At 43.9% G+C, this 14,228-nt stretch overlaps 1 protein-coding gene across 1 annotated transcript in view; it reads right to left on the minus strand.

Moving 5' to 3' along the window:
• LOC120918603 (protein 4.2-like) overlaps nt 1-14,228 on the minus strand; it is a 52,470-nt gene that overhangs the window by 21,871 nt on the left and 16,371 nt on the right. The window contains exons 7-10 of the mRNA XM_040330275.1: nt 13,389-13,527; nt 9,328-9,431; nt 7,510-7,755; nt 1,015-1,302 (exon numbers count right to left, since the gene is read on the minus strand). Of these exons, the coding sequence (XP_040186209.1) occupies nt 1,015-1,302; nt 7,510-7,755; nt 9,328-9,431; nt 13,389-13,527 (777 nt within the window). The remainder of the gene's footprint in view (nt 1-1,014; nt 1,303-7,509; nt 7,756-9,327; nt 9,432-13,388; nt 13,528-14,228) is intronic.

Here is a 14,228-nt window from a genome sequence, read left to right on the forward strand (position 1 = left end):
AGCTTACGACTAAAAAAGAAAAAAAAAAAGAAACATTTCTTTTTACTCATCTGGAAATGCCTGTTGCTATGCGGTCCCACGAAATCTGCCTTTGAAACCACCTAGGATTCTGACATCATCTCCCTCTAATGCTCCTGGGAAATGTGTGTCATCATTTCCCAGGATGCAGTGCGCTGTCCATTTATCACTCCCCATCCAAGACTTCCAGGAAGTAAGTGCCTGTAGGCTTCACAATGCCCGCAAGCAAAATGACAACGGTATAGACATAGTTTTATAAACTTTTTTGAATATCTATGCGGATCGGCGGTGGATTGTAAAATAGTAAGTGACCAGATTTATATTATAAAAACGCAGGATGAAAGGACATACATTTAATAAATGCTAATTGTGGTTGGAACTCCGCTTTAAGCTTGTCATACGCAGATAAAAATGCAGCTGCAATATTCAGCTGGTTCACTAGGGATCAACTAAGTTTTAATTGGTGTCTTGCTGTACTCACTCGACGGAAGTAGATAATTTTATCGACTATTATTGATCTGTAGCTGCAGCCAATCATCTGAAGCCCCTATACAATGTCCCGGCAGGGGTGGGGGGTTGGCATTCCTCCATCCACCTTATTGGTGTGCATGTCCCCCCTGGCTAAAACAACGAAAAAATAACAGTGTATGGTCAGCCTAAGTAAGCTGCCACTCTGCTGGACTGGGAAAGCAAAGTGATATGCCTGATTCTAATTCGATTTGGGGCATATGACATACTTTTACGTGACTAGCGTCATGTGACAGACATGTGAAGGTCATGTAACAAACTTTCTTTCAACCCCGGTGACAGTCTGGGTGATTGGCCGCATGGGCACCAACCCTACCATATAAGGGATGCCCTTATCACTGTGTAAGCTTAAAATTTGAGGTGTCTGAGAATTAGGGGCTGGTTTTGGAGGTAGGATTTCTCTACAGGTCCTCTTTAATTGTCTATTATGTTTAATGTATATGTTTATTCACAAAAAGTTATAATTACCTTCTCCTGACGTGAGATGGAAATAGAATTTCTCACTCCAGAACTGAGTTCCAGTTATGCCATTGTCATGTACAGGCTGGGCCCCAATAACCAGCTCTAGGTCCTTCTCCTCTTCGCTCACATTGGTCACTGTCACACTGACATTAACATCTTGCCCATACAGTTGGCTACTCTGGGGTATAATGGATACTAGGATGGGACTTAGGCTCATAGGGTCCTCACTAGCGTCCTCGGTTTTTAGCATCAGCTGTTTGGCTCTCTGAACTGCTTCATATTCTTCCTGACAACCTGTTTGGGATAATATTGGCATGATAATCATGATTATGGATGACATTTTACAATGACAGGGTTAAAGAACAGCAGTCAGATTAAGAATGACCAGTATACTTACCGTATTTATCGGCGTATACCGCGCACTTTTTTGCCCAGGGCAAAATCGTGGGTGCGCGATATAAGACGATACCCACTTTCCCGCGCCGAGTTTTGAACACTGCACCGGCATATACCGAGCGCAGTACACTCGTGTATAGTCAGGCAGGCTCGGCTCCTCTCGCGCTCACGTCCTCGACGTACAGGACGTGAGCGCGAGAGTAGCCGAGCCTGCCCGACTATACATGAGTGTACTGCGCTCGGTATATGCCGGCGCAGTATTCAAACACGGCGCGGGGATCGAGCGGGGAGGACGCCGCAGAAGGACGCCGGACCCGACAAAGAGGACACCCGAAGCCGCAGACGGACGCCGGACCCGACAAGGCCGCCGATGGACGCCGCGCAAGACACCAAAACTGTAAGTACTAAAATGTTTTTTTACAGGAATGTCGGGTCCACTTTAGGGGTGCGCGCTATACGCCGGAGCGCGCAATACCCCGATAAATACAGTATTTTTTTTCCCTCCTTTACCCCCTTATTTTGTTCTGATCTATATAGTTGTTTATAAAATGCACTACTTATCTATAAAAACGTGTTTCCCAGTGTTAAACCTTTTATCCAATTTCTAAATTGCTGCATTCGTAAATTCCAAAAGCCAGTAGGAATAGTAGTGATAAGAAAAAGCACTTGTGGGTTTACATATCTTTTTTTTTTTTGCACAATTCTCCTTTGAGGTGGGCGTGGCAGGTGTGTGTCCTATCCCTATATAGTTATGTGATGGAAGTACTAAAATTCCTATTTTGTGTTATGATTAGAACCACTGAAATGTTGTTTTTCCTTTTATATTCTTATATATTGTTTTTATTTATTTTTATTTTCTTTATCTATATATGATATATACATATGCATGTGTGAAGATATAGGCCCAGATTTTCAAAGGACTTACGATGGCGTAGCGCCATGTACACCGGCGTAAGTCCGAATGACAGCCGTCGTATCTATGCGGCTGATTCTTAGAATCAGTTATGCATAAATTCGGCTAAGATACGAGCGGCGTAAGTCTCTTACACTGTCGTATCTTAGGGTGCATATTTACGCTGGCCGCTAGGTGGCGCTTCCATAGATTTCCGCGTCAAATATGCTAATGAGCTAGATACGCCGATTCACGAACGTACGTGCGCCCGGCGTAGCAAGATACGTCGTTTACGTAAGACATACGCCGAGGTAAAGTTACCCCTCATAAAGCAGGGGTAAGTCATGTTAGGTATGGACGTCGGAAACGTCGGAACAGCGTCGTGTTTTATGTTGTTTGCGTAAGTCGTCCGTGAATGGGGCTGGACGTAAGTTACGTTCACGACGACTAGGCATTGAGCAGGCGTCATTTTATTTGAAAATTCGACGTGATACTGAGCATGTGCGCGCATGCGCCGTTCGAAAAAAGCGTAATTTACGTGGGGTCATGATTAGTTTACATAAAACACGCCCCCCTGTTCCTCATTTGATTTAGGCGCGCTTACGTCGGCACATTTATGATACGCCACCGTAACTTTAGACGCAAGTGCTTTGTGAATACAGCACTTGCCTCTCTAAGTTGCGGCGGCGTAGCGTAACTACGATACGTTACGCCCGCCTACATTTACGCCGCTGACTGTGAATCTGGCCCTTATACTCCAAGTGTTATATTCCTTAAGAAGTTATGTCAGATATAATGTTTTAAAGTTACAACTTGAAATGGAAGACAAAGAGCTATTCAGCTGTCATCCCCCCTCACTCGTCACTTCCAAACCACCTCTCCTCCTTCTTCTTGTCCTTGTTTCACTGAAGGAGCCAAATATGGCTAAACCCCTGCAAGGTTGGGGATGGGCCCCTGTTCATGGACATTCCACAAGGAACTCTTATGCCTGTATGACATGTGGACTGTTTGTGCCATGAGAGCTCCATACCATATATGGACTTGCAAAGAGAACGTGTGCAGTAGGCCAAGAATAGACGTCACAGGGGCGTGTAATAAGGGACTGAACTATATGAACTGACCAATCTGTATGCTTATGTTTGTGATGTCATGTTGTTAATAAAAGGAGCCGCACAGGTTCCACCCAGTCTCTCTGTGGCTGAACGTTGGAAGGTGAAGATGTAGACTTTTTCTCTCTGGTCTGCATGTTTCACTATTATGATTTGGGTCAAACGGCAGAATGGGTTAATTCTCTGGAATTGGGCCAGAGTACCACTACATCAGTTATGCTAATAGATATCCCCCGTTCCTATCTCAGAAAGTTGGTAAGTATGTATAAAGACAGAGATACTTGATGTTACCATACTTTTTTAAATGTAGGTAGTAGCATTTCACATTAGAGTTTATAATGTACAGATCAGTTTCTTTTAGTTATGATTAGAATTGCTTTGCTTATATTGGAATCTATGTTGTGCAAGGTATTGATTCCTGCTACAAGTGAACATTTGCCCAGATGTTGCACACTTACATACACTATATTGTCAAAAGTATTTTTTTTTTTTTTACATTCACCGTATATAGCTGGTTGCTAAGGAGCGGGTCAAGCTGGCCACCGCATTCTTAGCATTGGAGCTAAATATAAAAAAAAAATTGCCGGATAAAGAAATTCATGAAGAAAACGGCATGGGGTCCCCCCTCTATAGACACCCCCATGGCAAAATGACCCGGCAGGTCAGGAAAGGGAGGGGACGAACGAGCGGCCTCCCCTGCTCCTGAACCATACCAGACCACATACCCTGAACATAGGGAGATGGGGGTGTGGCCATCTGATGACTTCACTCGGAGAGCCCGCCCCTTGTGTTAATCAAGTGACAAAAAAGGAGCCAAACTATCAATGTATAAATGAGTGAAGCTGCCCCTTTAAAGTGAATAAACAATCAAGTGAATAAGGCTGTGTAAAAAAGGGAGAGACGGCGATGAGGAGAAGTGGCTCGGGGAGAACACAGAGCTATTTTTTGTTTAATAAAGGACATTTGTTTATGTTTATTTTACATTTCACTGCTTTTTTTGGTGAATGGGTATGGGACGCAGACTCTGACAACCACCAACCATGGAGGCAAGGTGCTTTGGAGTGGGGGGGTCTGGTATGGTTCAGGAGGGGAGGTTGCTCGCTCAGCCCTCCCTTTCCTGACCTGCCGGGCTGCATGCTTGGATAAAGGTCTGGTATAGATTTTGGATGGGGACCCCGCACCATTTTTTTATATATATATTTTTTACATTCAGCTGTCAGCAGGGAAGCCCGTTGACAGCTGATGATTCATGCGTTGTTAAGGACGGGGCAGCTGACTTCCTAACCCGCTCTTTAGCAACCAGCTATATACAACGAATGTAAGAAAATGCAAATCGCTGTAAAAACGTAGTACTTGCATTTTGGATGTGGGTCCATTGAAGTCTATTACATGCAAAAAAATGAATTTTGTTGGGAAAAAAAGTCCAAGGGCCCTTTCCAAAAATGCAGAAGCACAAAAATGCATTGATGTGAACGTGTTGCATAAGAACCCATGTTAAAAACATTCCCTGCATTTCTGCAAAATGCAAAAAGCATTAAAAAATGCATTAGTGTGGATCGAACCTAGAAGAGGGCGTTCTTTCAGCGAGAACCTAGTGGAATGCAGTTGTGGTACCTCCAGAACTGAATGTATGTAAGGGCAAGGAGTGATGGGGTGTTCTTCAGGCATATTGTTGCTGGGAGGGATCTACTACTGGATGGGTCTATTGTTTCTGGCTGCTGGGGGGTCCCTTGATGTTGGCTGCTGGGAGATCTATTGTTGCTAGTGGGGGGGTCTATTTTTTCTCTGTTGGATCTATTGTTGCTGGGTGGATCTATCGTTGCTAGGGGGAACTATTGTTGCCTGCTACATGGGATCTATTTTAATGCTTTTCTTATCATGCAATGGCTGTATCTCTTTGAAACCTTTATAAAAATATTAAAACATAAAAATGTAAGTATGTGTTTATATAACAAAATTGTTCTAAAGTCTATTTCCTTGCATTAAGGTAAAAAAGACCCCACTAACTGTTTCCCCTATTCCTGAAAAACTCACCTAACTCCTCCACTGATCTAACGCTGTACCGTCTGCAGCAGTGCTGTTCCCTCCTTTCTGGTCTCAGGGTAGACTCTAATGCCTCGTACACACGCGCGGTTTTACCATCGGAAAAAAAACTATGGTTTTCCTGACGGAATTCCTCTCAAGCCTGCCTTGCATACACACGGTCACACAAAAGTTCTCTGAACTTTCGAGCACCAAGAACACTACGATGAGCCGAGAAAAAGAAGTTCAATGCTTTCGAGCATGCGTCGAATTGTTTCCGAGCATGCAGGTTTTTTTTCCCGTCGGAATTCCATACAGACAAACGGTTTTCCCGCTAGGAGTTGTCCTGACGGGAAAAAATAGATCCTGCTCTCTTTTTTTTTTTCTGGCAGTTTTCCTGTAGGAACAAGTCAGATGGAGCATACACATGGTTGGGTTTCCTGGCCAAAAGCTTTCATCTGAGTTTTTCCAACAGGAAAACCGGGCGTGTTTACGGGGCATAAGAGCAGCGGAAGCCATTGGCTCCTTATTTTGTCAGTCAAATCCTGTGAGGAAGGAGAGGGGGGCATAGCCAAGCCAGCATGGCTTGGGGTGTCTATGTATGCACTAGGGTTGTCCCGATACAGTATCGGTATCGGGACCGATTCCCAGTATTTGCGGGAGTACTTGTACTCCCGCAAATGCCCCCGATACCTAAATAGAATACTTTCCCCCCCGCCGCCGCCAACGCTACGCCGCATCCCGCCGCATCCCTGCTGCCGCCGCCACTTGGTTAATACGGGCGGGGAACATTACAGCTTTCATTTGAATAGCTGTAGTATTTCCCGCCGCGCCGCGTATAGACACTCCCCCGTGCTCGGGTGAACTGTCCAATCCCGAGCAAGGGGGAGTGTCTATACGCAACGCGACGCGAAAGACTACAGCTATTCAAATGAAAGCTGTAATGTTCGCCGCCCGTATTAACCAAGTGGCGGCGGCAGCGGGGATGCGGCAGCATGTAGGTAAGGGGGACATGGGTGCATATATGGGGGGGACATGGGTGCATATGGGGGGACATGGCTGCATATGGAGGGGACATGGCTGCATATGGGGGGGACATGGCTGCATATGGGGGGGACATGGCTGCATATGGGGGGGACATGGCTGCATATGGGGGGACATGGCTGCATATGGGGGGACATGGCTGGATATGGGGGGGGGACATGGCTGGATATGGGGGGGACATGGCTGCATATGGGGGGACATGGCTGGATATGGGGGGGACATGGCTGCATATGGGGGGGACATGGCTGCATATGGGCGGACATGGCTGGATATGGGGGGGACATGGCTGCATATGGGGGGACATGGCTGGATATGGGGGGGACATGGCTGCATATGGGGGGACATGGCTGGATATGGGGGGGACATGGCTGCATATGGGGGGACATGGCTGGATATGGGGGGGACATGGCTGGATATGGGGGGACATGACTGGATATGGGGGGGACATAGCTGCATATGGGGGGACATGGCTGCATATGGGGGGGACATGGCTGCATATATGGGGGGACATGACTGCATCTGTGGGGGGACATGGCTGCATATATGGGGGGACATGACTGCATCTGTGGGGGGACATGGCTGCATTTGGGGACACATTTTAAAAAAAGTATCGGTATTCGGTATCGGCGAGTACTTGAAAAAAAGTATCAGTACTTGTACTCGGTCCTAAAAAAGTGTTATCGGGACAACCCTAGTATGCACACAGCCAAGTTTGGGGGTGCATCTGCATGGGTGCCCCCTCAGCTCAAGGCTTGCTGAGAGGGAACTCTGAAGAGAGGAGGAACAAACATCGCTGGGGGACTCAGGTAAGTAAGTATAGCATCTTTTTTATATTAAAAAAAATAAAATGTTGGCTCTACAATAACATTAAATGCCTTTCTATAGAATATCAGGCTACTGTCCAGTTTTGTTGGGATCTTGCCACAAGTGTGATCAATTTACCTTAATGGGCCTTGAGGTTCAATAGATTTATTGGCTCCACAAAGGTAAACCTGTGTCTGATTTGTCTGTGGTTTGATAAAAACGACATTAAATTACCTTTTGGGTGCTTGTATTCACTGGTGATATCATTTTCAAAGTTGCATCCCACACTTTTTGTGCTCATTCCATCCCCCACTTGTCTTGTGCTGCTGAAAGCCTTCTTAAAAAATCCATCTGAATTTCGTACCCAATTCACAGTTTCTGTGACCACCTTGGAATAGATGCGGTATGTATCATAATTTAAGTCCACAAAGCCTTCCTTGATGGCTCTTACTGGAGCAGGACCATTACAAAAGAGGGCTCCTGGAATCAAAGGAGGTTTGTTAGCCAATAGGATCTTTAAAACAAGTTGTACATATAACCTTATTTTTAATAAACCCCCTCTTGTATAACTTCTATTAATATAATGTTCTCTTGGCCACCCTGACTTACTCTGATATGCCTGGACCAATGACCATGCAGGCTTAAAGGGGTTGTAAAGGTTAGTTTTTTTATTTTCGAAATAGGTTCCTTTAAGCTAGTGCATTATTGGTTCACTTACCCTTTCTTTTGATTTCCCTTCTAAGGCCCAGATCCACAAAGGAATTACGCCGGCGTATCTATTGATACGCCGCGTAATTTCAACGATGCCCCGTCGTATCTTTGTTTTGTATCCACAAAACAAGATACGACTGAATGGGGGCAAGATCCGACTGACGTAGGTCTTAGTAAGCCGTCGGATCTAAGGTGCATATTTACGCTGGCCGCTAGGTGGCACTTCCGTTGATTTCCGCGTCGAGTATGCAAATTAGCTAGATACGCCAATCCACAAACGTACGTCCGCCCGGCGCATTTTTTTACGTAGTTTACGTAAGGCTTTTTTCGGCGTAACCTTACCCCTGCTCTATGAGGCGTACGCAATGTTAAGTATGGACGTCGGGCCAGCGTCTAATTTTCCGTTGTTTACGTAAAATGTTCGCGAATAGGGTTTTGCGTAAATTATGTTCATGTCGTCTAGGCATTGAGCGGGCGTAATTCAATTCGAAAATTCGACGTGATACTGAGCATGAGCCGTACGAAAAAAGCGTCATTTACGTGGGGTCAAGCTTATTTTACATAAAACACGCCCCCCCTGTTCCTCATTTGATTTAGGCGCGCTTACGCCGGCAGATTTACGCCGCTGTAACTTTAGAGGCAAGTGCTTTGTGAATACAGCACTTGCCTCTCAAAGTTACGGCGGCGTAGCGTTACTACGATACGCTACGCCTAGCTACGTGGATCTGGCCCTAAATGTTTCTTTTCTTTGTCTGAATTTCTCACTTCCTGTTTCTCCTCAGTGTTGCAGGCACTTGGGTGGCGAAGAATTGAGTTTGACTATTGCGGAGAGCAGGCTTGCTCTCTCCTGAAATCCAAGGCCTGATACTAAAGTTCTTCTACGCTCGTCAACCTTTCTCTATCGTGTGTCATGTTGATGTTGGCCAGTTTGGGCCCTTGGATTAAAGCATTGAAACTAAATTTGTGTCTGGACACTTGCTCTTTATTCACACTCACAAAAGTCACTCCTAGATCAAGTCAAGAAGGTAACTTGGAAAGCCGGTCCCAAACTAACCAGCGGCTCCTTCGGGGGTAAGCGCTACACATACCTGGCCATGTTATGTGAAAACTGAGAATCACAGTAGTAGTCTCCGCTACTACAGCAATTCTAGCTGTCCTCTGGGTCCTGTGCTGAATGGCTGGGGTTGTTCGCAGGCACCATTCAGAGAATGACTTACATTTTTCTGACTGAATGCAGATGGGTTTTCTATATATATATAAAACTATCTTTCATAGTTTAGTTTATCTTTCACTTTCACATAAGGGGCCTCAGCAAAGATTATAATACATTTGGCAGGTTACCATTGTATTTCAGTTGCGCAGTGGCATCAAGGACCTGCCAGCCATTAAATCCCTTATAGAGATCTCTTCTCTCCATCCAACACTCATTCCATACATGGAAGTGCCTGCAACAAAACAATATGCGTTAGATATAAGAAATAGTTTAGCAGAATCAAGTTTGAAACAGAAATATGGGACATCAATAATTTATAGTATATATAAAATGTAAAGCTAAATTCCAGATATGATTTCTTTTTTTTTGCACATTTACATTGGTCCACCTTGGATCAATGCAAGTATGCATTTTCCATATGTAGCGCCCCCCTACTTTCAGTACGGGCGCTATACTAAAATTAGTGGGGAATGGGAGGGTTAATTTACTCCCATTCACTAATTATGGAAATTTAGGCTGCTGCCATTTCCAGAATTTGTCCTGTAGGTCAGTCTGCGCTCCAGGGGTGCGTTATCACCCCTGGGCGGCAGTTGGCGCTAGAGGGATTCTGGGGGATTCCCCTTCTTCCAGCAGCCAATCAGAGGAGTTCTCCCTCGTTGGGCATGCTGGGAGGGGGGATATATCTGTGGCAGCCGCTTTTGGCGGGTTCGTTCTTGCGGGGCCCGAGTTCCAGGTGCGGTACCCACCTTCAGGGTACGCGCATCCATGGGCCCCACCACCGCGTCCTGCCAGGCTGAGTTTCAGGCATCATGCAGAGCCTCACCCTAACATTGAAAGGGGCTCCAGCGACTTGCTGGGTCCCAACCTTCTGCTGAGAGGATCCTAAGCCGGGAGCTGTGCGGTGGGGAATTGGCTCGGGAGCACCTAGAACTAGAGGTTGTCCTGGACACCTAGACGAACCATCGGGGATCCGGTCACCACACTGTATGACAGGTATGCTCAAGCTGTCAGTGGGTGACATTGATTGAACTAACTGGGAGGATTTGCTCCAACTGATTTCACAAATCCTAAATTGTCTATCCTGTGGCAGAGGCCCTGAGCCAGGCCTGTGGCAGAGGTCTGTTTCCTCCCAGTGATCTACAAGTGACGCTCCGGCTGCCAGGCCTGAGATAGTTGTCTGTCCGGGGCACTTTACCCACCCTGATTGGGTGGCGAAGAATTGAGTTTGACTATTGCGGAGAGCAGGCTTGCTCTCTCCTGAAATCCAAGGCCTGATACTAAAGTTCTTCTACGCTCGTCAACCTTTCTCTACCGTGTGTCATGTTGATGTTGGCCAGTTTGGGCCCTTGGATTAAAGCATTGAAACTAAATTTGTGTCTGGACACTTGCTCTTTATTCACACTCACAAAAGTCACCCCTAGATCAAGTCAAGAAGGTAACTTGGAAAGCCGGTCCCAAACTAACCAGCGGCTCATTCGGGGGTAAGCGCTACACATACCTGGCCATTTAATGTGAAAACTGAGAATCACAGTAGTAGTCTCCGCTACTACAGAAATTCTAGCTGTCCTCTGGGTCCTGTGCTGAATGGCTGGGGTTGTTCGCAGGCACCATTCAGAGAATGACTTACATTTTTCTGACTGAATGCAGATGGGTTTTCTAATTGAAAAGGAGTTGGGGTATCCAATCAAATAATGCTTTGGGGCTGATTTACTAAAACTGGAGAGTGCAGAATCTGGTGCCGCTCTGCACAGAAACCAATCAGCTTCCATATTTTTTTTTGCCAAAGCTTAACTGAACAAGCTGAAGTTAGAAGCTAATTGGTTACTATGCACAGCTGTCGCAGATTTTACACTTTCCAGTTTTAGTAAATCAAACCCCTTGTATTCACTGTGAAAAATACAAGGCATTCTCTAAATTGGCCCATGTGCCACGCGAGCAGCGCCCCACAGTTACTATAGATAATTTATTTTACTTACATAAAGAAAGAACTTTTACAAATTTAAATAATGGATAGTAATCAATGAAGTTTATTGAAAAGAGAATACTCAACACCTCATAAGAAAATCCAAAATATGGTCAGTTAACGTGTTTGAAATAAAATTTTCACCACCACACAGGCACTCTCTAATGTCCCATAATAAGGGGCCTTTAACTCCTGCGCTCCGGAGTCAACTGAATTACTAGGCCCATGTATTAAGGTGCCCGTTCTGGGAAAACGTGGCTTCCCTACTCCTTGCATTCTTCTCAAAAACAGCTTCAAACTCTCTAAACCTAACTCTGTCACCCTAAAAGTAACCCAACAATTAGGCAGGTGGAGCCATTTTCTCGAAAAGGGGTGTGGAAAGCCTAAAAGGGGCCTAACCCTCCGTTATACATGAACCTATGCAAGACTAAGTATTCTGTGCCTACTAGATGTACAGCAGTGTTCAAAAGACTATACAATTTGAGGAGTTAATTAAAGACTTTTTGTTCATTAATGACCTTTAGTAGATTTTGTAGTGTGAGGCTGTAACGGAATGACCTGTGACAATCAGAGACTTTTGAAGGATGGGGGGTACTCCTGTACCAGCGTCACTAATGACTCTTGGGTCTAGGGTCACCCTGTGCCCCCTTTCGGCATAGGGTGACTGAGAAATATTAATTATAAATTACATGATATGGGACATTACTGTTAATTCATGTATTGCAAGAGATCTGGACACATTACAGTTTGATTTCATGCTGACCCACAACCGGTCAATAAGAGTGTCTACTTCAATGCTTAACCTAGGCTGTTGAGATGCTAACTAAGTACGTCTGCTCCTAAGATCTTTCATTGTGTGAAGATGCTATTTATGATAGATATGTGTTGTGAGTTAGCAGTCTAAAGGTCAGATGTCTCCTTTCAGGGTTAGGGAATTAGCATGTCAATTATGTTTAGTAAAGGAATGTGACTTCTCAGCTGTAGTAATTAGGTCATGTTAAATCGGTGCCAAAACGTCTGACATAGAAATGTGTATTATGCAGGTGAATCACTTAGTATCGGAGTCCGGACGTCTGGGGAATAATTAACTTCTCTGAATGTCATTCTCTAAAAGAATGTGATTGAAGCCCCCCCATTGTGTGATGTGTGGGTGGAGAGTTCATTTGTTCCTTTGATTACTGTAAACATGCCTGTACTGTATATAAGAGAGCTAAGATACCATTAAAGTTCATTCATACATTTTGACTCAGAGAACAGAGCTTGTCTCGTTTATTCTGGGGAAATCCATATGGATCGTGTCTGTTGGATGGTTGGACTGTCGTGGGCGATGGAATGGGAATATCGTAAACGGTGGTGACCGTTACAGAGGCATATAGCTGTAAGCTAGGAAAACTTACATTACTTAGCTTAGATAAACGTATAACTTTTGCATTGAGAAGTTCGGAGTTTAATATTGTTTTGTAAATTGTTGAGTCAGCAATAGTTATCTATGGAAACTAAAGCATACATAGCAACATACAGTATCTCACAAAAGTGAGTACACCCCTTACATTTTTTTGTAAATATTTTATTATATCTTTTCATGTGACAACACTGAAGAAATTACACTTTGCTACAATGTAAAGTAGTGAGTGTACAGCTTGTATAACAGTGTAAATTTGCTGTCCCCTCAAAATAACTCAACACACAGCCATTAATGTCTAAACCGCTGGTAACAAAAGTGAGTACACCCTTGAGTGAAAATGTCCAAATTGGGCCCAAAGTGTCAATATTTTGTGTGGCCACCACTATTTTCCAGCACTGCACATTGTAGCAAAGTGTAATTTCTTCAGTGTTGTCACATAAAAAGATATATTAAAATATTTACAAAAATTGTGAGGGGTTTACTCACTTTTGTGACATACTGTATATATGTTAATTGTAATTTGTCTTATTTAAAAATCTACTTGGAGTTTGGCTCATGTGTATTTTCTTTCGATATATAATTCATTTAGCCTTTCTACTTATGTATAACTTGTCAGTTCCCTACGTGTATGATTGTCATGTGAACTTTAGATTGTTAGCCTATTTAACTTAGTGACTGGTATTAACAGATTTATGTTCTCCATAAAACATGGCAGAATGGGATGGTGCTATATAACTATATAAATGTTGTTGGAAAGGGAGTGATGATTCCATTTCATGTTGTCATACTTTTCCAATGTTTACGAACTTTTGTGTCCTTACCATATACTGTCATTCCTGGACCTATGGATCCGTGCCCCATTCTCATTGTAATACAAATCCTTCCGCAGACTCTCTTCTGTGTTATGAGCGGAGTTGTAATTTGTAACTACCCGAGTTGGTATCCCCAGGCAGCGCAATACTGCAGAAAAGTGCAAGATTTATGTTCAGTGTTCACAAACAAGTAAAATATTGGAAATTATGTAATAATAATAATAATAATAATTTGTATCAGCTTTTTTTAATTGACTAATACATTCCCCAATTTACTGCAAATAAAATACAAATTACTGTAATTATCAGCGTATAACACGCACCCTAACTTTAGGAGGGAAGTTTCAGGAAATAAACTTTCCGCAGCCCCCTGCGTATAACACGCAGGCACAGTTTACCCCTTATTTACAGGGTAAAAAAGTGAGTGTTATACGCCAATAAATACAGTAATACAGTGCCTTGCGAAAGTATTTGCCCCCCCTTGAACTTTGCGACCTTTTGCCACATTTCAGGCTTCAAACATAAAGATATAAAACTGTAATTTTTTTGGAAGAATCAACAACAAGTGGGACACAATCATGAAGTGGAACAAAATTTATTGGATATTTCAAACTTTTTTAACAAATAAAAAACTGAAAAATTGGGCGCGCAAAATTATTCAGCCCCTTTACTTTCAGTGCAGCAAACTCTCTCCAGAAGTTCAGTGAGGATCTCTGAATGATCCAATGTTGACCTAAATGACTAATGATGATAAATAGAATCCACCTGTGTGTAAACAAGTTCTTGTATAAATGCACCTGCACTGTGATAGTCTCAGAGGTCCGTTTAAAGCGCAGAGAGCATCATGAA

The sequence above is a fragment of the Rana temporaria genome, chromosome 12, assembly GCF_905171775.1.
Source record: "Rana temporaria chromosome 12, aRanTem1.1, whole genome shotgun sequence".
Classification (NCBI taxonomy): Eukaryota; Metazoa; Chordata; class Amphibia; order Anura; family Ranidae; genus Rana; species Rana temporaria.